At 41.1% G+C, this 24,261-nt stretch overlaps 1 protein-coding gene across 1 annotated transcript; it reads left to right on the top strand.

Annotated features, from left to right (window-relative positions):
• The first annotated feature begins 59 nt into the window (after positions 1–59).
• Positions 60–24,017, top strand: smc3 (structural maintenance of chromosomes 3). The gene is made up of 29 exons (XM_068592396.1): positions 60–236; positions 896–971; positions 1,140–1,178; positions 1,288–1,355; positions 1,519–1,590; positions 2,340–2,419; positions 2,513–2,591; positions 2,955–3,072; positions 3,252–3,427; positions 3,958–4,038; positions 4,484–4,648; positions 5,833–5,954; positions 6,398–6,611; positions 6,858–6,961; positions 8,727–8,826; positions 10,113–10,273; positions 10,492–10,633; positions 10,930–11,080; positions 11,444–11,596; positions 14,343–14,494; positions 14,624–14,782; positions 16,026–16,133; positions 16,422–16,530; positions 17,907–18,154; positions 19,976–20,188; positions 20,676–20,867; positions 21,285–21,462; positions 21,970–22,076; positions 22,718–24,017. The coding sequence occupies exons 1-29, from the start codon at positions 222–224 to the stop codon at positions 22,787–22,789; spliced, it is 3,654 nt and encodes a 1,217-aa protein (XP_068448497.1). The 5' UTR covers positions 60–221; the 3' UTR covers positions 22,790–24,017.
• Positions 24,018–24,261: the final 244 nt, after the last annotated feature.

Here is a 24,261-nt window from a genome sequence, read left to right as displayed (position 1 = left end):
GTAATCCTATTTTTACAGAATGGTATCGTCCATTATATCCCGCCCCCGCCGCCATTTTCTATGTTATTCTCTTATGGCACACAGTGTTTCACCAATTTGTAATGCGTCAAATTATATTATTTTGTTAAGTTTGGTTCATTAAATCCCTGGCTTCTCCATTCCAGTAAAGGGAGGGAGCTTATCTCCGAGTGAATCAGAGGAGCCGCCTTGTTTAGATCGCCATGTACATCAAACAGGTAAGCTAAGCTAACGACCCCAGACTTGTGTCTGATGCCGACTCTTCACGTTATCCCACTGAATGGTGGCTCGGGGTGCCGAGGTTTTGCGAACAGGTTTAACGTCAATTACATCGCAGAGCTCTCTGCAAAATAAAACCAAAGACAGATGCACATTAAACCGATAATCTGTTGATGTAAATTGAGGCTACCTGCCTGGATGAATCTGCCCGCCCCCCTTCTCTTACGATGCTAAGCTAACGCTACGAGGCTAACATTAGCGGAGTTATCGCTTTGATTTAATGTTGCGCGATATCACAGTTCAGTCGGTTTTTATCACATGCAAATATGAGCTTTGATAGTATTGTAGTTGTCTAACGCGGGGTTCATTTTGTTGACACACGTGCACACCCGTTGACGTCCTGAATGAATGCTGGCTGGTCGAGGCCCTGGTGGGAAACCGTGCCCCGCTCATGATGATGTTACTTTTGATATTTTTTTTAAAATACGTTTTAAAAGCCGAGTCTAACTTATATCGTAGAGGCGTGGAAGCAATATTGTTGCATTCGTAAATAGTTCCGGGTCGCTTCTTTCGTCACTTTGCATAACTTCTCGTTAAGTTGAACTGACCCTTAATAGGAGGGTGTTGTGCTCACGCGGGTGTCTGGGTTCTTGTGCAGGTCATCATCCAGGGGTTCCGGAGTTACAGGGACCAAACTGTGGTCGACCCTTTCAGTCCAAAGCACAATGTCATTGGTGAGTAGGTGCTCTTCCAGATGTTTCCTCGTGTTTTTGTGTTACATCGTACATGCATAATGTAGTATGTACTTTTGGATGAAGGCACCTGACACACGTTTGCCAGACCAACATTGTTGTGCCCAAGACGTGACGACTTATCTACTTTGTGTTGTTTGTCTGTTACAGTTGGAAGAAATGGATCAGGGAAAAGTAACTTCTTCTATGGTATGTCTCCCTCAATTAATTTGACCATACATCAGTCCAACGTTTTCCCTCCTGTGTGCTGTCAGTTATTGTTGGTGTATAAAGCCACTTCTCTGCTCTGCTTCCTCAGCCATCCAGTTTGTGCTCAGTGATGAGTTCAGCCACCTGCGACCTGAACAGCGCCTGGCCCTGCTCCATGTAAGTTCCTAATAACTAGTGGATTACAAAAGTTATATCATTACTGTAATTCCCGTTCTTTTCAAATATACATTTTTGCAAGAGATGGAAACACAAAGAGAAACCTTTAAACATTCAAGGTAATTACATGTTGTTAAATGATTTTCCTCCCTTGTTGTTGTAGGAAGGAACTGGTCCTCGTGTCATTTCAGCTTTTGTGGAGATTATATTTGACAACTCTGACAACAGGCTGCCGGTAGGAATGGCAAACATGTCATATTGATCCTATTACATTGTCATTGTAGACAAACTGCTTGATTCTTTCCAACTTGACCCACTTGAATCCTTTTAGTAAGCTTCTCAAAGAATTCCCCGTCCTCTGTTTGTATGTGATAAATACTGAGTTATGTGTTTTAGCTAGTGGAAGCTAGAGGTGAACTGATAGATTGGCTGGTGTAAGCTTAAATGTGCATATCGTTGAATGTACAATTTAAATATATACATATTTGTTCAGCTTTTTTGTACAGTACTTGTGCCAAATTAACTATAATATCACAATTCTATCTTTTAAGTTTAACGACCAAATTAGCTAGCACATAAAAAACAAGTTTTGATAGGTTAATACCTGCATTTGTACGAAGACCCTTAAAAATTAATATAATCCATATGTGTGGCAAATGTACCAGATATTGGCAGCCCTTTTTAAATATATCTACATCCTTTTTAAATCTATCTACATCCTTAGTCCAGGCTACCAAAGGAAATGGTACAATATCACTCTATTATGTTGTTGAGTTCATGTCGTACTGTCTTCCTAACTTGCAGATGACCACTGATAGTAGTCACACTGCCTTCAGTTCACACCGTGCTTATTACCCTGATGATAAAGGCCGGATGTTTTCACCAATCGAGAATTCAGCCTGATAATACTGTAATATAACCAGCCAATCCTGCTGCTCTGGATGATTCTCCTCTTCACCAGTGATTACCTCTCTCTCCCTCCAGATCGACAAGGAGGAAGTCTCTCTTCGCCGCGTTATTGGCGCAAAGAAGGACCAGTACTTTTTAGACAAGAAGATGGTTACGTAAGTATAGCAGTGGATTGACTATTAATTTTAACACAGGAAATGACTAATAAAATGTAATAACTTGTTTGATGGGGACTGTGATTGTTGCAGTAAGAATGACGTCATGAACCTTCTGGAGAGTGCTGGCTTCTCCCGCAGCAACCCATACTACATCGTCAAGCAGGGAAAGGTGAGAAAGGAGTGGGTGCCAACATCACACTTGCTAAAGACATACTAGTTAATTTCACAGTTGTGTAATGCTGTGCGATATTCAAACAGAGCTGTAGAAAGAGCTGCAGCTATTCTCAGCTGGATGCCATGAGCCGATTTAAGGATAAGAGTTAAATAAGAAATGAACATCTGCTAATATGTATATAAATTGCAATAATTTGCTCTCAGGAAAATCTTAGCACTGCTTTGAATTGCAGTGTGTTTAGTCTTGGCTGATTTGAAATTCTCTTGCTGCATATTGCTTTAGGAAAAATAACGATATATTAAAAAAAAGATATAAATGTGTTTTATCTCATGCATTATACTTTCAATGTTTATGCAGATCAACCAAATGGCCACGGCACCCGACTCCCAACGCCTGAAGCTGCTGAGAGAGGTGGCAGGGACACGGGTGTATGATGAACGCAAGGAGGAGAGTATTTCGCTGATGAAGGAGACAGGTAAAAGCTTCTTAACACCATCGTCTCACTGACTGCAATTATTGAGGATTGTTTTGGAAAAATTCTCAGCATTAAATCACTGCTATTGGAGCAATTCCAGTTCCTGGAAGTTAAGTGTGCGGTGAGTAGTGATTTACTTGTTTAAAAAACAAAAACCACCTGATGTGTGTGTTCCTCAGAGGGGAAGCGAGAGAAGATCAATGAGCTGTTGAAGTACATTGAGGAGCGTCTTCACACCCTGGAGGATGAAAAAGAGGAGCTGGCTCAGTACCAGAAGTGGGACAAGATGAGAAGAGCGCTGGAGTACACCATCTACAACCAGGAGCTGAATGAAACCCGCGCCAAGCTGGATGAGGTAACATAATGAAGAAAAACTAATCATATACTGCGTACACGCTAAGTGAAAGACTGAACATGTTTGACTTTATGAGGGTGGGAAATTATCACTGTCTATTGTTATATAAACATGTATATTTAATACAGACATGAAAATCCCTCACCTTTAGGCAAAATTCGCCGTTTTGAAACCAAAATAGGTGACCAACATGAATCGTGTAGATTCAATGAGGTTTGTTTTTTTGGGGGGGTAGAAGGGGGAGGGAGTACACGTTCATGTGCATTTTACTTATCCTTATTTTTATTCTTTTATTTTTTTGCTTTTCATTCCTTTTTCACCCCTGACCCGTTTTCATGCCTGATAATAATATTAGCATGGTTATGAGTAGTTTATCTGCAATTTTGTTGGCCAGTATTAAAGGTTTAATGGGCAGGAAGGAGTGATACTTGTTTTAACCAGCCTGTGGCCGGTGCACCAAAACATTTCCCCCTCTGCTGTGTACAACTTCAATACCAAGATGTTTTGGCTTTTTTTTTCCTTTCTTCTAGCTGTCAAGCAAGAGAGAGACCTGTGGAGACAAATCCAGACAGCTGCGTGACGCTCAGCAAGATGCCCGAGACAAAGTCGAGGTAAAGAATTCCACCTTACCAACAGAAGTGCTAATGTCTGGGATAAAGGATTGGTGAACATATACACTGTAATTATTATCACAGCATTATCTCTAAAAATAATTCACAATATTTAAGTTCATTGTTCAAATTCCAGGTGTTCAGTGTTTGTGTCATTAAAACTTAAGACATCACACACAGAAATAAAATACAGAAACTACTTCTTTTGAATAGTTTGGTCACGTCATCATGATGCTTGTTTAAATGTCTGACCAATTGAATACATACAAAATTAATTCAACATTACGTTTTTATTTGACTAATCTATCCAACTGTCCTCACAGTACGTGGCCTTGGTAAATACGTGCATAGTCAATAAATTACTGAAGAGGAAGTTGTTGCATTTACACTCCTTTTTAAATTAAATCTCACAGCCTGTTTTTTTATTTTGTCTCTCTTTCCGTAGGAGACGGAGCGTGTTGTGCGAGAGCTGAAGTCCAAAATCTCTGCCATGAAGGAGGAAAGAGAGCAGCTGTCGGCCGAGCGCCAGGAGCAGATCAAGCAGAGGACCAAGCTCGAGCTGAAGACCAAGGACCTGCAGGATGAGCTGGCAGGCAACAGCGAACAGAGGGTACGGAAGCCTCCATCTGCGTCACACCGCACACGTGATGGTGCACCAGCAGCATCCCCCACCCTCTTCCCATGCACCATCGTCGTATTTGTAGAGAAGGATGGTCGTCTGTTTCTCTTTTCACCCAGACTACGTCCCCGAGAGTGGCAAGCAAAGCCTCTTAGTTTGTAAAAACTGTGATGAGCATTTGTTTCATTTTATTTAAATTTTGATAAATTGTCATATGTGAATTTCCTGCCAATCAGTTTGACCCAGTAGATGCAGTTCACAGTTTTAGCCCTAAATCTTTCAGAGTAACTTTTGCTGGTCCCATTGTTGAATATAGACCCAGAACAGAGGAAGCTCCAGTCTGTGTATCAGACTTTTTGCCATTAGCTCCACTATACATCATTCCTGGCAGGAAGTTGTGTGTACAGAGCTGGCGTGAATCCCTCTCCGTATGGCTGTGTGTTCAGTTTGTGTGCACGTCTGAGTATGAGGATGATAATCACGCATAACGGCTTTATTGGCTCAGTCTGTGTGTGACCCATGATGGGTTTCAGGCAGCATGCTTGAGGTTGGTTGGATTAAGCCCACCTGGCTACGGCTGGCAGAGCATCAGCCAAAACTCACTGGAGCAAAATGAAAAAGCAAGGGAAGCAGAACTGCGTCACGAGTCACGAATGTTTCTGATTTTAGATTGCGTTGACACGAGGGAAAGTACAGGTTTGCATACCTGTGGGATGACAACCTAACATTATCACTCACGCTGTCAAAGTTAGGAGTCACTGAGCAGGTCTGCTTTTGGGGAGATCCAGAGGAAAGCTAATATTCCTACTGAAGGAATTCCTTTTAAATCTTGGATGAGGAATAAAATGTCCCCCCTCTGCATTTCCTCCATATTTCCTGGATGTAGTTTCCTATATTTCAGTTGTGATAGCAGTTTACAGGCACCATTTTAGTCATAGAAACTGTGAATTCATGATCATTCATTATGGCATTTTTTTTTTTCATATTTACTGTAGTGTGCTATAACTAAATGCATACTATGCTAAATGCAATCTTTTCCTACTTTATATCTATCCTACACCATGAAATACTTACCCCAAATGAACATTTTATCTGAGCTGAGTAACCTTTTATAATACTGTTAAACTGCTTATGATAGATGATTGGTTGTAAAATTCCCAATCTTTCTTTTCCAGAAACGCCTCCTGAAGGAGCGGCAAAAGCTGCTGGAGAAAATTGAAGAGAAGCAAAAAGAGCTGCAGGAGACTGAACCCAAATTCAACATGGTGAAGGAGAAAGAGGAGCGAGGCATATCCAGGTAGGGATGACTCATGCTCAGCCACAGCCCCTTGAGCAGCTTGTTGCCAGGTATAACTCGATGAGTCAGTCATCCCATTTTAAATTAATTTGGATAGGAAGAGATTGAGAGGCGGATGCACACGAGACATTTATGGAATCTCTTACAAAACTTTTTTTTAGTAGGTGTCATACAAACATTTGGAATCCTCAATTGAAGGGAAGTGATCCTAAAAAAACCACCACACCTGTATTTCCTTTTGAAAACTCTGCTTCTTGCATGTCAGTTATATTCCGTGTCCTCTGTACAACATGTCTGTAAATGAGCTAAAGGAAAAGGCACAAGAGTAGAAAGAGGAGGAATTGTAAATGTACGGTTGTGGCTGATTACTGTTAACATATGCCCAGTTTGTAACAAGATTGGGATGACCCGTTGATGTGTGAACTCCTTACGCCTCCCTCCAGACTGGCCCAGGCCACGCAGGAGAGGACAGACCTGTACGCCAAGCAGGGACGTGGCAGCCAGTTCACCTCTAAAGAAGAGAGAGACAAGTGGATTAAGAAGGAGTTGAAGTCTCTGGACCAGGCCATCAATGATAAAAAGAGGCAGATCGCAGCCATCCACAAAGACCTGGAGGACACAGAGACCTGCAAGGAGAAGAACCTCGAGCAGTATAGTGTATGTTTAAAATCAATGTGATAAATAATCCGTCTAAATTACATGATGTTGTGATTTTTAATCTTGATGATTTAAAGTGAAGGCACATTGTCTCCTGTGAATAATTGGCTTATTATACAGGAATGGTTAAATGCTACTGTATGATGAGTTCATCGTGTAATTTCTCTAAAAGCGTTCTGCACTTTTAATCTAACCTTCCACCAGCTGAGCTTATCTGAAGATCCATTTTTTAATTTGTCTCTTTAGAAACTCGATCAAGACTTGAACGAGGTCAAGACCCGCGTTGAGGAGCTGGACAAAAAGTATTATGAAGTCAAGAACAGGAAAGATGAGCTGCAGAGCGAAAGAAAGTAAGAACCTTGACTTTCCCTCAAACCTTCTCTTTGACTTCACATCTTTGACTCAATTTAAAGTTCGTCCTGGTCTTGTGCTTTCTTATTTTTGTGTGTCGTTTCGTAGACTTCAGCATCACCTGATTTTTATGGTTCAAAGCTTCATTCACATGGATTTGAAATCAAGATTGTCATGGTTGAGTAGATTGAGTAAGTTAGTTTTTTGGTCAATTAAATTATTTTAGAAAATAGGGTCAAATTAAAATCAGTATTTCCTAAAGGCAAGATGACATCTTCAAATTTCTTCTTTCTCACAACGCACCAGTGCTCAGTTTAATGTCAAAGAGCAGTGAAGCTGAAATCAGAGAATCCTGATCAAAAAAAGTATCATGCTATTTATAGAATTAGTTTCCAATGATGACTGACTTGGACTGTGGCTGGTGAGTGTGACTCAAACGATTACAATAATTTAGGGGGGGTAAAGTCCAAAAAAACATTTTTTTTATTATATCTAGCAAGATATTCTGCTTCAATCCACATTTTGCTGCCATTTAGCATTTCAAAAAGTTGTCCTGCTTGCTGCACACAAAGGGAGGAAACTCTGAAGATTTATATTCATAAAAAAAGATCATTTTACTTTAAAAAAACAAAAAAACAACAACTAGGTAATTTCATCTGATGACTCCCTTACTTCAAATTGAGGATTTTGTTCCAGGTTTTAAAATGAAATTAAATTTGAATTGCTCACCCTTTCCTTAAACCAAAATGCTGTTTCTGATTGACAACCTCTAGTTACACAGCAGAATATTGTCTGCTGTGAATGTCACTGGGCCGTCGCTGATTGGTTAAATAATGAGGTTTATTCACGTAACGGGAGGACGACGCCTCAGGTCTCCGCTGCCAGGCGCCTTTCTGCTCTTCATGTGTCCAGGGTGGATGAATTGTGTTGTGGGTTAGTTGTGAAAATGTAGTCAAGACAGCTGCTCCTTGAAACACGACACACTGAGCATTTCCATTCACGTTTACAACTATTATTGTGAGGGCACCCTCGAGGTAAATGTGTTTGTTTATTTATTTATCTTTACAAAAGAGGTTAAGACCTTTTTAATTAAATAAAAATATGAGGCCCTCAGTACAATAATTAAATGAAACAGATTATATGAATAGGTTTGTGTTTGTCTGATATTGAATTCACCCTCCAGTTCACTGTGATCCATTGTTGAGGTGCAGTGGGTGAAAAGGCAGCATAATGACATGTTTGATAAAAGGACGTGCAGAGCAACAGCTGCAAGCTATTAGAAGTGTATGATCTAAAAATATGAACAAATGAATATCATTACTTAATGAAACAAGAGGGAGACGGTTCTATTGTTTTAATTATTTGAATGTGAATATTTAACATGAATAAAGTGACTTCATGTGAGGATTGAAAAAAGTCCAAATTATTTGAAATGATGTGAACATCAAAGGCACTAATACTCTTATAATTCACTTAATATTGCAAATAGTGAATCTGCAATCTAAAAAAAAAAGTTACTGTGACACCTGATTTTTAGGAAGACAAATACCATTTATATACAAAAATAAAATGTATTTTGTATTCATAAATTATTTACAGTAAAATGTATTCTAAAGTGCAATCCTGTGTCCTCGTTTTGGGATGTTTTTTTTTTTTTCCAATCACTGCGTGACTTCTTCTTGTTTGAGTATTATGGCTGCAGTTGAGTTTCGGCCTCTCTGGTGACATAAGTCAAACAGTGTGTGTCCGTCTGTGTTTGTCCAGCTACCTGTGGCGTGAGGAGAACGCAGAGCAGCAGGCCCTGGCTGCCAAACGAGAGGACCTGGAGAAGAAACAGCAGCTCCTCCGGGCGGCAACTGGCAAGGTCCGTGTCGCTGTTCACGACTGCGTAGTTATTGACTTGCATAATGCAGCTACACAATACCGTGTGTGTGTGTGTGTGTGAGTGATGCAGGGGGCACAGAAATGGGTTTTTCAGAGGATTGAAATTGATGAGAAATTTATGGTACCATGCTAATCCCTTCGAACGCACACACACACACTTACCTGCCTTATTCTCAGGATGACACTTGTACGCCAGAGAGAGAAACCTTCACACATGCACAGATTTGCCGGAGTTCTGTAAGAAAATAAATGGGCAAGGGAAGATAAATCAAACCCCAAGTGAAAAAGTGACTCTTTTTTTCTCCACATGAGCCCACCTGAATACTGCGAAGGACTCTCTTTATGAGTCAGCCAGTAGTCAGGATAGGTATATCAAGTGGAATCATTCATCTGCCTCGCTACTGGCACCTAATCACAGCTCGCTAAATTTACATATGACTCACTCCTCGCTGCCTCAGCCAGTCGTTTCTTCTGGGCAGATACATCAATCAAATATCCCTTCTGAATAATGACTGCTGAGATGAAAAGAGGCTGTTTGGAGCTTCATGGACAAATATCCTGCCTTTTTTTATTTTTTACTTTTCTTTCATTTGTCCCAACTGACTCATCCCGTCTCCAGAGCAGGCAACAGAGAACAGGATGGACCCCTCTCAGCTTTTTTATAGTCACACTGTTCAATTCATTGTGCTGCACAATATCAACAAAATACAAAGTCATTTTTATCAAAACAGCATGCAAAGTTTTACATAATATTCACGGCACATTATTTCATCTTTTGAGAAATCCCTCTAACGATTTTCTATTTTAGAGAAGAGATCATGGCTGCTTTTGTAATACAAAACGACTGTTACTATGAGAACATTATGACAAGATCTATGTTTTCATGCTGTGTTATTTGTTGCAAAATTTGATATATTATTATTAGTGCTGTCATATTAGCGCTTTATTAACGGCGTTAACACAATTAATACAAACATACGACTTTATAATTTTATTTTGTACCGCCCTGTTTGGAAATAGTTTTTCAATAACATAGAACTTTTGCATAAAGCAAGCTAATCCAGTTTTTGCGATTAAAATATTTAATCGTTTGACAGCACTAATTATTATGTTACTTTCCTATCTGAAGTTTGAAAATGATAGATTATTTTGGTTTCCCAATTGAAGTGAAATGAATGAAAAATGAATGAATGAATGAAAAGTACTTTGTTAATCTCCAAGGAGAAATTTTGAGTTAATTCTCGTCTTTCTCTTGTGCTCATCCAGTCTATTCTGAACGGAATCGACAGCATCAACAAAGTCCTCGAGCATTTCCGTCGGAAGGGCATCAACCAGCATGTCATCAATGGTTACCATGGCATCGTTATGAATAACTTTGAGTGTGAGCCCGCCTTTTACACCTGTGTGGAGGTGACTGCTGGTACCCGGTGAGGACTGACTTTCACATTTAGTTTCCTCGTGTTGTAATCAATGAAAACCATGTCTCAACTAAACAAGGTGTACGTATATTGTTTAGATTTTCTCAGTTTTTACAGATGTGCAGATATTTGTTGTTTTAAGTTATAGTTAAAGTGACACTCCCATCGTCTCGTGTCTCTATTTTACTCTTACTTAACGCCTGCCTACCTGCTCTTATGATTTCCAGACTGTTCTATCACATTGTGGAGACTGACGAGGTCAGCACCAAAATACTGACCGAGTTCAACAAAATGAACCTGCCGGGAGAAGTCACGTTCCTGCCCCTGACCAAGCTGGACGTCAGGGACACGGCCTACCCAGAGACCAACGTAAGGGACATGAATAAAAAATACATTTCGCACAGTAGGCAGTACATGTAGACGCTGACAGCAAATAAAATAACAGACTTGAAGTGCAACAATCATGTGCTATATAAATCAGATGTATTGTTATAATTATCATTATTATTAAAACTCCTAATCCTCTTCGGACATGAGGCCACAATGAACTCCTTCATTTTTCCAAGTTCCGCTTGAACATGTAGAACACTACGATAGACGGTTGCTGTTTTCTGATAACATGTGTAATATTCACCACTGTGACCAACGTGTTTCTGCCCCATAAGGACGCCATCCCCATGATCAGCAAGCTGCGCTACAGCAACACCTTTGACAAGGCCTTCAAGCACGTGTTTGGGAAAACTCTGATTTGTCGCAGCATGGAAGTTTCCACCCAGCTGGCCAGAGCTTTCACTATGGACTGTATTACTCTAGAGGGTAAGCGACTCTGTGATGCACAATACTGTATGTACCGCAACCACAGGAACACAAGGTTGGAAGGTTTATCGAGCTGTCGCAAGACTGTAAACAGCTTGTACAACCATCTCATTTTGGCCAATAGGTCATTATTTGAACTATCCACCTTCTCTGAATGATCCCATTTTAAACTGTTAAGGGGCAATGTCATCCGTCTGTGCACTAAATCACCATCTTTGATTGGCCTTTGTATCACTAAACCGTGTCCATCATAGCTCAGTTTTTTATGTTGCGTGAATATCATTTTCAACACGTCAACGTGGCTCCAGTACTGTAGAAGCGCTTCATCTCTTCTATCCAATACATTGTGTTGTGACCTTCTAGGTGACCAGGTGAGCCACCGGGGAGCTCTGACAGGAGGCTACTACGATACCAGAAAGTCTCGCCTGGAGCTGCAGAAAGACATGAGGAAGGCTGAGGAGGAGCTGGGTGAGCTGGAGGCCAAGCTCAATGAGAACCTGCGCAGGAACATTGAACATATCCTTTTTGTATTAGTATTTCTTATAGAAGGCGTAGCTTGCATGGCTAGATGAGCTGCAGGCATCCTTGCAGTATTACTTACAATGGAAATCTGTCTGCGTTTCAATGTAAATTATTCAAAAACAAGACTTTTAGTTGGCTGAGTTTGAAACTTGTTTACTCAAAAAGAAATTCATGTGGTTTCTGTAAAAGCTTCACCATGTGATCACACTCAGATTTTTTCCCCCCACTTTTCTTTAGTCAGATCCCTCCGTTACTACACTTTCATGAAGTACACTATGTTCCTACTAGTTTTGCCCTAAATCAAACAGAAGGCAAAGTTGCCGAGCTGTAGTTTTCTGTTAGTTTGTACCAAATATGTGGTGCATAAAACCTGAACGCTGCTTCTCCATGTTTAGTTTTGACTGGAGACAGGAAGCAGACCTGCCACAGGTCTGCTTTCCTGAGAGAGGTCTGGATGGTTCATAGTGTAGCAGAAGATCAGAATTATAGCCAACAAAGACCTCAGAACTGGACTGATGCGAAACTGTTAAAGTACTCGAGTCTACTTCTATCTATTTATGGACAAGTTTTTTCAAGTCCTCCTGAGATACAAGTTGTATCATCATTGCATGTATTATTATAGTGATCGTAATGTCTCAGTCCATGCCTACACCTAGAGTTCAGGTTTTCTTGTTTGTGAATACAGTCATTATGTCTGTATTTAATCCCTTGGGGTGCACAGGAAGTATGCAACATTAGAATAAATGTTTCCACGCTTGAAAAGTCATTATTCACCTTTTTAATTGAACAGACTTCATCCACTTTGAAATCGTGTTCTATATTCATTAGATTTGATTAGAGCCGGTCAGAAGTCAGTTCCAGGAAAGTGTTTCCGTTTTCAGGATAGAATCCTTTCAGAAATTGACGGACATTTCTTTCCAAATTTGTTTTATCGATTGCATTTTTTTTTTTTAATTTTAAAATTTATTTCACGTGAGGTATTGGTATTCTGGAGAAGTGGAGGAGGAAACATTGTCAAATGCAGTCAATATAAGTTGGAGATGGAAAATATGTTGATAAATAAGTATTTTAATTCACGCCACCTTGCACTGTTTAGGAGACTCTCTCCTATCTCGGAGCGAAGTAATAACACCCCTGAGCTTAGCCTTCGCTCAATTACAGTTGGATGTCACATGTCTGAGCCGGTCTCTTGAATGTGGATTAAATCTATCTGGGTTATGCAGCCACTTCAGCCAGCGGGAGGTTTACTCGGGTGCAATGTGAGGATCTAAGCAGGTCAAGAAGGATTAGTTTATGTTAGGTCATACCGGTCAGAGCCATGACTCACTTCTGGACAGCCGATGAAAGCAGGACAGGCGGATCAGTGAGGATTTGGGGTTTGCATGAACGGTATGTTTATGAATATGGTCACTTCCGCTCAGGAATGATTATATCTGTGTTTGCACACCTGTGCAGCTTCTCACTCACAGCCAGTACTGCGTAATAAGTGCACCTGGTGGTGACATATGTGTCTGAGTGGGCAGGGGAAACAGATGACTGAGCCAACGACATGGCGCTCGTCCTTCACTCCCGCAGCGGTGAGTCAGACAACAGATCAATTATTCAAAGCCGCTTGTTGTTTTCCACCTCTGCCCTGTCGATAAGCACAAGATCCTCACCCGCCCCTTCTGTTACGGTATTGAGGTCACGCAGTAAGAGCACTGCAACAACTCTTATTGACTTGGTTGTGACATGACTGTGGGGGCAACTGCGGCTCAGTGGTAGGTCCTCAGGGTCGTCCTTCGGTTCGATCCCCGGCTCCACGAGTCCATGTCGATATGTCTTTCAGCAAGACCCGTAACCCCAAATTGCCTGCGGTATATGAATGGTGGCGCCTTGTATGGTCGCCCCTGGCATCAGTGTTGGATGGTGACGTGTCGCGGTAAAACGCTTTGAGTGGCCAAAAGACTAGACAAGTGCGCTACAAGTCCATTTACCGTGATTTATATTGTATTCATGAGAGTTGAAGTGGTCATCACAGAGACTAATGCAGCTTTATAAATCATTGCACTCAGGGCAGTTAGTGACATAATGTCAGCTTGGTCCCATTAAAGGAAATGATCAGATGACCTTAAACCATCAATTTCCTCCATCTGCTCAGGCAGGACAGGCCTCTGACTTTCAGCAGCTCTTTTAACCATAAAAAAACAATCAGCAGATGTATTGGCCCGAGTGTTTATTGAGTCCTGGTAAACCTCAAAGGCCCATGTTGTACTCCTGTTGGATCAATAAGCTTCTCTGTTAAATTAGATTAATGATGTGAAGGGAAGCCTTCTTTAATCCTCTTTGATATCAATAATGACACAATCCTGTTAAGGCCCCCTTGACTTCACTAACACTCATTCAAGCTAGCCGTCCTGTGAGCTTCTACAGCCTCTATCAAACAAGTCTCTGTCGCTTCTGCTTTTAGTTTAATTTGTGTATAAGTCTTTTTTTGGCCTACTTTATACTGGGAAAGGCAATGCAGGTGCAGCAGCGCAAGTCCTACAAAAGCAAATGCAATGTTTAAGGAGGTATAGAGGATTCGTGATATCGGGCTACATAAATACAAATGACTTGACTCGCACTATTAGACAGTGCAACACAGATAATGTAGTCAATGGGTCACAACAAGTTGGGAAAACTATAAGGAGATGGAGTCTGAAAATGGAAATCATCTGTAATAATCATTGGCTTATACTTCCTTAATCACTGCCTCCACGTATCAACAATGAGATCGACCAACTGATGAACCAGATGCAGCAGATCGAGACACAGCAGAGGAAGTTTAAGGCATCCAGAGACAGTATTCTGTCTGAGATGAAGATGCTGAAGGAGAAGAGGCAGCAGTCAGAGAAGACGTTCATGCCCAAGGTAATCTTAAAACTGATGTCACAATGTCGTCATTTTCTGTACATACAACTCCGGACATTGCATGGTCTGTCCCCTTGGGAGGGGAGGAGTCTGTGCTAGGCACTGATGTCTGACTCTTCTTCTTTTTAGCAACGCAGTCTCCAAAGTCTGGAGGCCAGTCTCCATGCCATGGAGTCCACCAGGGAGTCACTGAAGGCCGAGCTCGGTACAGATCTGCTCTCTCAGCTCAGCCTGGAGGACCAGAGGCGCGTTGATGACCTCAACGACGAGATCCGTCAACTCCAGCAGGTGAGTACAAGGATTGGACAGAGATTTACGATCCCTGTCTGTCATACACGGTCTTTCACACCTTGGGTTGGGCTGTATACCGGTTTCATCCCCGTCACCGATGTGACGTTCGGCCCCGACATGTATTTTGCAATAACGTCTTTAGCGTGATAAACAGACACTCACACGGGGACGAGGAAGATGCAACACCCAATGAACTACGTCAGCGCCACACAGTTTGTCCTGTCTGTGGTGACGTACTGGCTGTTAAGTTATGTCTGCTTTTGCAGTTTTTGAAAGGTGTAACTCTTTAAGTGTGATGTAATTCCCATTGTGGCTGTGGTGAAAAGAGGTAAAACAAGGTTTAATAAAACAGTAATGTGGATTTTTCTCAAACATAATTTATTGCTTAGATCCAGGTTGCTCAATACAGTATATACTGAATATACCGAGATACTTTTTTTTGGTCATATCGCCCCCCTAATTTTATGTAGCAACACTAGATTCAATGTTTGATTTTTCTTTTTTTTTATTGGATTCAAACCTTTCTGAGTTGAGCTGAACTAGTTTATGCATTCATAACCCTCCACCTGCTCAGATGGAGATCACATAATACGCCTGTTACCTACATTTCGTTGTTTCCCCGCCCTCTCCGCCTCCTAGCGTATGATGTGCTAGTGTGTCGTGTTTCAATGCCCTGACTGAGGTGAGAGTAGCGGGCAGCATCCATGTGTGGGTTGTTGCTGTGATCCAGCGTTGCCCCCTCTTTCTCCTTCAACACCAGCTGCACTTAGCTCTCACCTCAATGATCTCTCACCCGTCCCTGCTATGGTTGCGCAACCACTCCGCCCCTGCAACACGGAGCCTTTCATGTTCGGTTCTGCCGTGTTGGTGGTTGTCAAATGCTATTGCTCACGACATCACACTTAATTAGGAGTTATTGTTAATGAAGCATTTGCCTGTACTGAAGTGAATGCACAGAGATTCACCGAAGCCCTGCTTAGTCACTATTTTCAGTTTTTAAGTGCAAAAGTGGATATTGTTGTCACATTGTAGCAAATTGGCCTTTCAGGTATATTATTGCGAACATTATTCACATTTCTTTCTCTGTGATGGCATCATTCTATGCATCAGTTCTTCCATCTTATACACGGAGCAAGAGTGTTAAGAACTTTGAAATGTTGAGTTGCTGAGAATGTATTAACGTCTTGTGTGTCTGCACTAGGCAAACAGTAACTGAGTGTGATCATCTATCCACCCACAGGACAACAGGCAGTTGTTGAATGAGAGGATTAAGCTGGAGGGCATCATGACCAGAGTGGAAACGTATCTCAACGAGAACCTCCGGAAGCGTCTTGACCAAGTGGAGCAGGTACACTTTCCCTTTTACAATCCCCAGAAGTATGTCATAGTACGGCTCGACAGGATCATTTGTCTTGTGGTGTCAGAGTCGTGTCTAATTGCACTGTAGTTTTGTTATTTTTCTATTACTCAGAAGGTAAATTATAAATTTTGCATAACCACGTTCACGGTTTTTGTTTGCAGCTGTTAGATGATATAATGTGCTGTCCAATGTTTGCGTGCATGCAAGTAAGAAGAGAGGTCTTTAAATTGGAATAACCCTTTTTTTTTTGGTGTGGCCTAATTTTCATTGACACAGGAGCTTAATGAGCTGCGAGAGACTGAGGGAGGCACGGTGCTCACGGCCACAACCTCTGAGCTGGAGGGCATCAACAAACGTGTCAAGGAGACTTTGGCGCGATCGGAAGGTATGCATTGTACTAAAGACCCTACACTGGGATGAGTGGGCCGCACACAGTTCAGAGAAGCTAGCTTGTAACCATGAGGTTAAAAACATGCTCTCACTTACCATTAAAGAAAATACAATTATGATAGTTCTTCCAGACTGTCACATACCCAAATTTTACAGAAATAATTTGATAAAGGCCATAAACTAGTGTTAAAATAAATCAAGAGACAAACATAATTTCTTTCAGAAGCGTCACCGGTACACTGATACAGTCTCATAATTTCAGGCAACTAACAAAACAAAGCGTATCGCTATTGTCTGATATTAGTAATCTTAACTGATTTATTATCTGTTGAGTCCAAAAATAGCAGTCTAAATGAGTTTGTACCACCAGCAGATGGTGAAATATTGCTGTGATGTGATGGACTCGCAGTGTGGTTGATATCTTGTTCCAGAGACAGCCCGGCCGTTGTTATTATGTTCTACCGGTGCTATGACTCAGATGAGGTGGATGCAAGGCAGTTGTCCAGAATACATTTAATTAGCATGAATTCCTATTCAATCATTGTCACTAATTAACGAAAGACACATTAGCAGCATAAGCTCATTCTGGAAGTGGCATTATATGCTGTTTTTATTCTAAAGTAGGCTTGTGCTGCTGAACTCACTTACTATCAGAACTAAGTTGTTATACAATACTCTCCAGAATCTGCACCCTGCAGTGCATTTGAAGATGTTTCTGGTGGAGCAGTCCGCCCGCTGAGCCCCGTTAATCAGCACGAGTGCCGAGTTAATTTGAATCCTTAATTACAAAGAAGTTTGCCGCCTTCTCCACGGATCGGTCACCCCGCATCTCCGTTCTTCACGTGTCAGCTCACCAGAACTTTACTCTGTGCTCCATAGCCGTAGTTACGTAGTTTATTAAATTATGAATTGGGTTTTTTACATTTGAAGCTTTGAGGTGTTTGAGTGAAGGGCTAGTGTTGGGGCAGCGGAAATGTCCACTTCTCAAAGCCAAATGTATTTTCTATCTTAACTTTGTACACTGTTTGTTCTCGTTGGTGTTCACTGCTGCTGGCTGGCTACAATGACAATAAAAACCTCTTTTAGCTTTATCTTAAGCAAACTGAATTAAAGCAGAATATTTTGTAGGCTAAAACAATTTGTGATTTTAGAAATGATAACGTCTTTTTCAATAAATGTTGAAGATTATCAAAGTGGGAAATGTAGTCTCCCTGTTATTAATAAAGGCTTTAATCTAATTGGAGTAATTTTGGCCGCTGTATGAAGATGACGCCTGTATGTCTATAAGGAATGCTTTTTTTTTTCTTCTTTTTTTTAATGGACTCATTTGGCATGAAACCCATCACTTATCTCCTCCCACGTCTTCCCCAGATCTGGATCTTCTGGTTGACAAGACAGAGGTGGAGATCAAGGACCACATAAAGAACATGGATCGCTGGAAGAACATTGAGAAGGACCAGAATGACGCCATCAACCACGACACCAAGGAGCTGGAGAAGATGACCAACAGGCAGGGCATGCTGCTCAAGAAGAAAGAAGAGTGCATGAAGAAGATCAGAGAGCTCGGCTCGCTGCCTCAAGAAGCCTTTGAGAAGTACCAGACCCTAACACTCAAACAGGTACACACACACACACACACACACACACTGACAGTGCTTAATGATGATGCATGGTGATTTGTTGCTTTTACGTTTAGTTTATACATTACAGGATACATTGTCTTTTAATTGACCTGATTAAAGTTTAAAGATTGCAACAGGATGTGCTTGCTGTAATCATTCCTCCTGTTAATACTGGCCATTCAGAGAACCCTTGCTAATGCACTTTCTTTGTAAGCAATGAAATGCACAGCCCTCCTGTGCAAACATAGATTAATCCAGACTTTATCTGAAGTTGATGTAAGCCTTATGAATAAATCAAGTGGATATCTTCCAGGCACAGTTTTTCATTTTCTTTTAACTGTAGTTCCCTCATGAAACTGGGCATGAGAGGGTCTGTGGATTATCTCGAGTAACTGGGTCATGATTTTGTGAAAGAAATAAAGAAACAAATGTATGTTTTGGTGCTTTGAGCACCACAATTTGAGAGCCATAGAGCCCCATAATATTGGAGAGACGGCAAACATTTCTACAGCCGATACCTCCCAAACAAGGAAACTAACACCAAAAGCAAAGCATCTCGATTGGAAATGCATATAACTATTTTGATCGCGAAAAAGATACTTGTGAAGTTACAGTGAAGAGACACTAAAGCACTACAAGCTGTTACATAACAATTTTGAGCAGATGACTTACTGCCTTTAAGACGACACACACACACACACACACACACACACACAGAGACATACACAGACAGAATTTGCCTAAGGAATAGGACCCAGGGCCATCACATCCCACCCACTCACCAGTGACTCAGACATTGGTGAGGGCTCTGTCTCAGATTTTCTTTTCTTTTTTTTTAAAACCAGCTGCCTCTGGGAGACTTAGTTGAGTGGACTTGGCTGCATCTTTCATAAGTTTGTGTGTGTGTGTGTGTGTGTGTGTGTGTGTGTGCGCGTGCGCGTGTGTGAGTGTGTGAGTGTGTGATCTCCCCTCCTTGACAAAGCTGGAAATAGCCACACACTTTCTCATAAACACTTCACGTAGTTAACCGCTCTCCACAGGACATGCTCCAGGGGCAAAATGGAGCCATTGATTGCAGAAGTGGGAGAGAGGGCCAAGTAACAATGGCACTTGTTTGTGTTCCCTGGGTCATTAGTGATTCAGATGGATGAATTTATAGTTGGAGAGTCTGTGGAGTACATGTCGCTTTTGATCCAGACTAAGCTGCTTCTTAATCAGGTCATCTTCAGACATGAATAGAATCTAGCAACATGTTTTTAAAAAGTGAAATGAATAATAGGACTGAAGTCTCCCCGTTTTAAGTCAAGAAGTATCACGGTACACTGTGATGCCAGTGAGATGTACTGTAGCAACCTTTCTAGCTTTCAAAATTAAGGTCCACGGGGTCGTTGGCAGAATTCCTGTTAAATATTTTGGTGGTAAAATAAATTCTCTGAAAATACTCAAAGGGCGGTGCAGTTGTGATGGCAACAACTTCAAGTTAAGAAATTAATTATGACTTCAGAAGTTTACAAAATGATAGGTGGTAATCTTCTTCTTCTTAAAATCCTCTTCATCTTAAAACTAAATTAAAGCCTCTGAATATATAAACCATAAAGTATGAAATAGTTAATTATGATAAGTGTATACTTACATGATGCAGGGCAACTTTGAAAGGAAACACAAGACTTACAAATATGAATGAAAATGAAATCAATACAAATTAAGTCCTTATTCTTGTACTTCAAAAGTCATTTTACAGAAAGGCGCCTTTTGAGAATGATCCTCCCAACGAATGATGATGGTTTCATCTTTCCTTTTTTCTTTCTTCTCCAACAGTTGTTTCGAAAACTGGAGCAGTGCAACACGGAGCTGAAGAAGTACAGTCACGTCAACAAGAAAGCTCTGGACCAGTTTGTCAACTTCTCTGAGCAGAAGGAGAAGCTGATCAAGCGTCAGGATGAGCTGGAGCGCGGCCACAAATCCATCATGGAGCTCATGAACGTCCTGGAGCTGCGCAAGTACGAGGCCATCCAGCTCACCTTCAAACAGGTACGTGGCTCGTCGGCGCCGCTTCCACGTTTCCGGATGGATGCGTTGAATTAATACAGAATGAATTATCTGAATATCGAATTAACCATCTGATTTAACGAAGAATTTGGGATAGGAACATATAAGCATTATGTTTCTACCTTTTTTTCTAGTCTTTCTGTTTAGTATATTAGATTGTGGCTTTACTTATTGTGTTGATTGACTGAATAAAACACATGCTACTATCACGTAGCTCGGCAAAGATCTGTTATTAAAGAAATACGGTCCCGCGGTTTAAAGGGATCAGTGTCGGTATATACCATCAACTACTACTACATCTCATGGTAGTTGATGGTATAAACGGGGACACTGTACTGGTGGAAAATACTACTTTGTGTTTTACCAACTCAGCCTTTCTTTAAATTGCTGCCTTTAATCCATTTGAAGTCATTTTCTAGCGTGACCATTATTCACCTTGGTTCTTCCCGCCATGTTTTCGTTTCCGCAGGTGTCAAAGAACTTCAGTGAGGTTTTCCTCAAGCTGGTCCCAGGGGGCAAAGCCACGTTGGTGATGAAGAAGGGTGATGCCGAGGGCAGCCAGTCTCAAGATGAGGGCGAGGGAGGTGCAGACAGCGAGAAGGGCTCCGGCTCACAGAGCAGCGTTCCCTCAGTGGACCAGTTCACTGGAGTCGGCATCAGGGTAAGAGTCTTTTTCCGTTAAATACTTTATTCCCTTTGACTGATAATGCGCTACCTTTTACAACAGTTGATGAGTATAACTTATTATGAAACACATTACAATGATAGTGATGTTGCCGTGTCCTCGTTGTATCTGCGGGTTTTTGTCTGGAAACATGTGACTGTGTATCTTTTTGGAGTATTGTCAACAAACCTGATGCTGTCACGCCATGAGTAATGCCCGATTCTAAACGCACTCTAAATGTGTGCGTATCATTATAAAAGCTGTCATTACAGCACATAATCCTTCTAGTCATCTGTCGGCTCATCCATTCCAAATCCGATAATATAATAATACTAATAATTTAGAAACCATTAGGTTTCTATGGAAGGTGTTTCTGCCTTGCTTTTAACAGCCGACCTCCCTTGCCGTGTGCAGGTGTCGTTCACAGGGAAGCAGGGCGAGATGAGAGAGATGCAGCAGCTTTCTGGAGGCCAGAAGTCTCTGGTGGCTCTGGCTCTGATCTTCGCCATCCAAAAGTGTGACCCAGCTCCTTTCTACCTGTTTGACGAGATCGATCAGGCCCTCGATGCCCAGCACAGGAAGGCCGTCTCAGGTAATGTGATGTTGAATAGCGTGAATCTCATCCATGAATGACTGTCAACAAGTATCAATGAAATTGGCGACGCGGCGTGTCATTCGATGCACGTAATATTTCCCACGCGCAAGTTGCGCTTGGAAACTTTTAGCTGTACGTCATGAGCAACACGCGCTAAGGTTCTCGCACAACGAGCTTTGTTTCCGCTGGACCAAACTCACACTGAACCTTGAAACCGGAGTATAGATGGACTTGTGACGTCTGTATACTGTTACACCCCTACTCTGTACAATTGTATAGAATCTGTACCACCAGCACAGGCCCACAGCAAACACTTTGTTCACGATCTTAAAAGATCCGATCCAACAGATGTCGATTTGAAAATGATGTCAGCAGTTGTATTTGATAAATAAAAAGTACCAATGATCGTAACAGAATATTGTGGTCTTCATTCTTTGTCAGAAAGCTTTGGCAAATGTAAAAAGTCCTAATCTCTTTTCTCCTTGTATTGCACATCCATTTCAGACATGATCGTGGAGCTAGCAGGCCACGCCCAGTTCATCACCACCACCTTCAGGCCCGAGCTGCTGGAGTCCGCCGACAAGTTTTACGGTGTCAAATTCAGAAACAAGGTGAGTCCTCTGCTCAAGGGAGTCTGTCCACATTCAAGTGTGATTCTTATCAACAGTTGCAACAGTGCCAGGACTTAAAAGTGCATTGCATTCCTCCTGGTTTTATGGAAATAGAGTCAATATTTATAACCACCATAAGCCTGGTGGATAATGTGCCTCTGTGGCATTCTAAGTTCAGTTTTTCCCAGAAATCCTTGAAAAAACGTAATCTGAACAATGCGCCTGAACATCAGACCGAACAAGGAGTTGCAGAGTTGTTTGATATTAAGGATTTTGTAGCTATAAAATTCAAAAGGACAGAGATAAAAGAAGAGCATGTTCTACTCTAATCTCAGCCAGATTGTCCTAGAGATGTCTTTTATATATTAAACAAAATACCGAACAGTTCTGTTTTGCTTTATTTTCACACAAACGAGCATCTTCCTGTAAATTAAGGTTGAACAGACCAACATCCACGTTTGTTCCCGATTCTCCTTTCAGTCCACAGATCGGTTTTCCGAGCTGCAGGAGTGAAAAGAAAATATTCGCTGTGGAGTTTTTGTGTTTTGATAACAATAATGATCATTGCTTCGTCGCAGATGCTAAAATAGGGCATTGATTGGTCCTTAACTGAGTGTGTATATATGTGTGTGTGTTTTTAGGTGAGTCACATTGATGTGATCACAGCGGAGCAGGCTAAAGACTTTGTGGAGGATGACACCACCCATGGTTAATAGTCGTCAGCTCTTCATCCTCCGCCTCCTCCGCCTCTACGGTGCACTGCGCAAACCTTCCACAACGAGGCCCAAAGACAGAAATATCTCCCTCAATCCACCAGCCTTTTTATTCTCTTCTTTCTGTTTTAAGATCCACAACGCAGCAAGTCTTACGCTTCTCACACCATCTCCAAAGGTTCATGGTTTATTGGGGGGAAAAATAAACGTTTTGATAACACCACAGCTCAAAGTAACTCACGTTTGCTGTTTACCTTTGACATCATTCCAGGCTGATAAAACTACAAATTTAAGAAATATCAGTTTTTTTTGTTTGTTGAAAATTTGTGTGTGGGAGACATTTGTTTTGGCACATTTTCCTGCATTGCCATTTCTTTTTGTGTATCACCCACGCTGGATGGAAGGACAAACAGAAGTGTATTGTTTTACACTGAAAGAAAAAATCAAAAATCCTCATTTTCTCTCAAGAGGCCCTGAAGAGAGCAACACCTTTTGTGCTACTGTATCACAGAGTTTCGAGCTGATTTTGGGTCATCTGTCATTTATAATGCGACGGGCCAGAGACGCTCGAAAAGGAAACAAACCTTCAGGACCTCTTCGGGAGGCAAATCATCTTGTGTACAGTTGAGTGTTTTGTTATGACTTAGATAAAGATTGTGAAAGCTCAGTGGAGATGGGAGGGTCTCCAGCTGATCTGGATTTGTATTTTCGTTGCCACTCTTGTTAAAAGAGTCTTTGTTCACACTGAGGTTTCTGTAATGTATACTCTTTATACTCATTGAAACAATGCTAACGTGTATCTGTCATGACCTGCCACATGGTTTAAAAATGTTTAAAGGTTGTGGTTACTTTTTATTGTTACTGTATTGTGTAATTTCCTGTTTTTAGGTAATTTAAATATATGAAAGTTTAATTCCATAACACCAGATATCCATTGTGGAAAGCAACGCAGCTTCCTGAGCTTCAGCAGTCAATATATTAAAAGCAAAAGTGATTTCGAGATAGAGAACTATTTTTGTTTGGGTCATAAAATTACTAAAGTAGTAGTTGCACTTTTCTGGATTGCCGAGTTGTAATTTATCATTTCTTTTTTTCCTTACTGGATATTTTGTTTGGGATTAAACTCCTCATATGTTGCACCTAGTTTTACACATGCTTTCTAAATGTTTTGGTTCCTTTTTATGTAATAATAAAACTTCCAAAAAATAATAAAAGATTTGAAAACAAACTGTCTAACGCCGTCAGTGTTTCGCTGCACTTAATACGACCACGAGGTGGCGCTGTGCCACTGATACCGGACATCTTCACCTCATCCGAGACGTTTTTTAGATGGAGAAAAGGTTTGTAAGGTTGAACTTTTTGAGAGAAACAAAAGTGCATTATGCAAAAGGATTTATAAAATAATCATTTGGAAATTAATTTACAATTGTGTTGCTGAAAATGTATTAAATACTAAACTTTCCTGAGACATT

This window comes from Clinocottus analis, unplaced genomic scaffold (genome assembly GCF_023055335.1).
Source record: "Clinocottus analis isolate CAN_PGR_092001 unplaced genomic scaffold, fCliAna1.0.p SCAF_27, whole genome shotgun sequence".
Classification (NCBI taxonomy): Eukaryota; Metazoa; Chordata; class Actinopteri; order Perciformes; family Cottidae; genus Clinocottus; species Clinocottus analis.
Note: the sequence above shows the minus strand (reverse complement) of the source record. Positions and strands in the feature narration are given on the sequence as shown.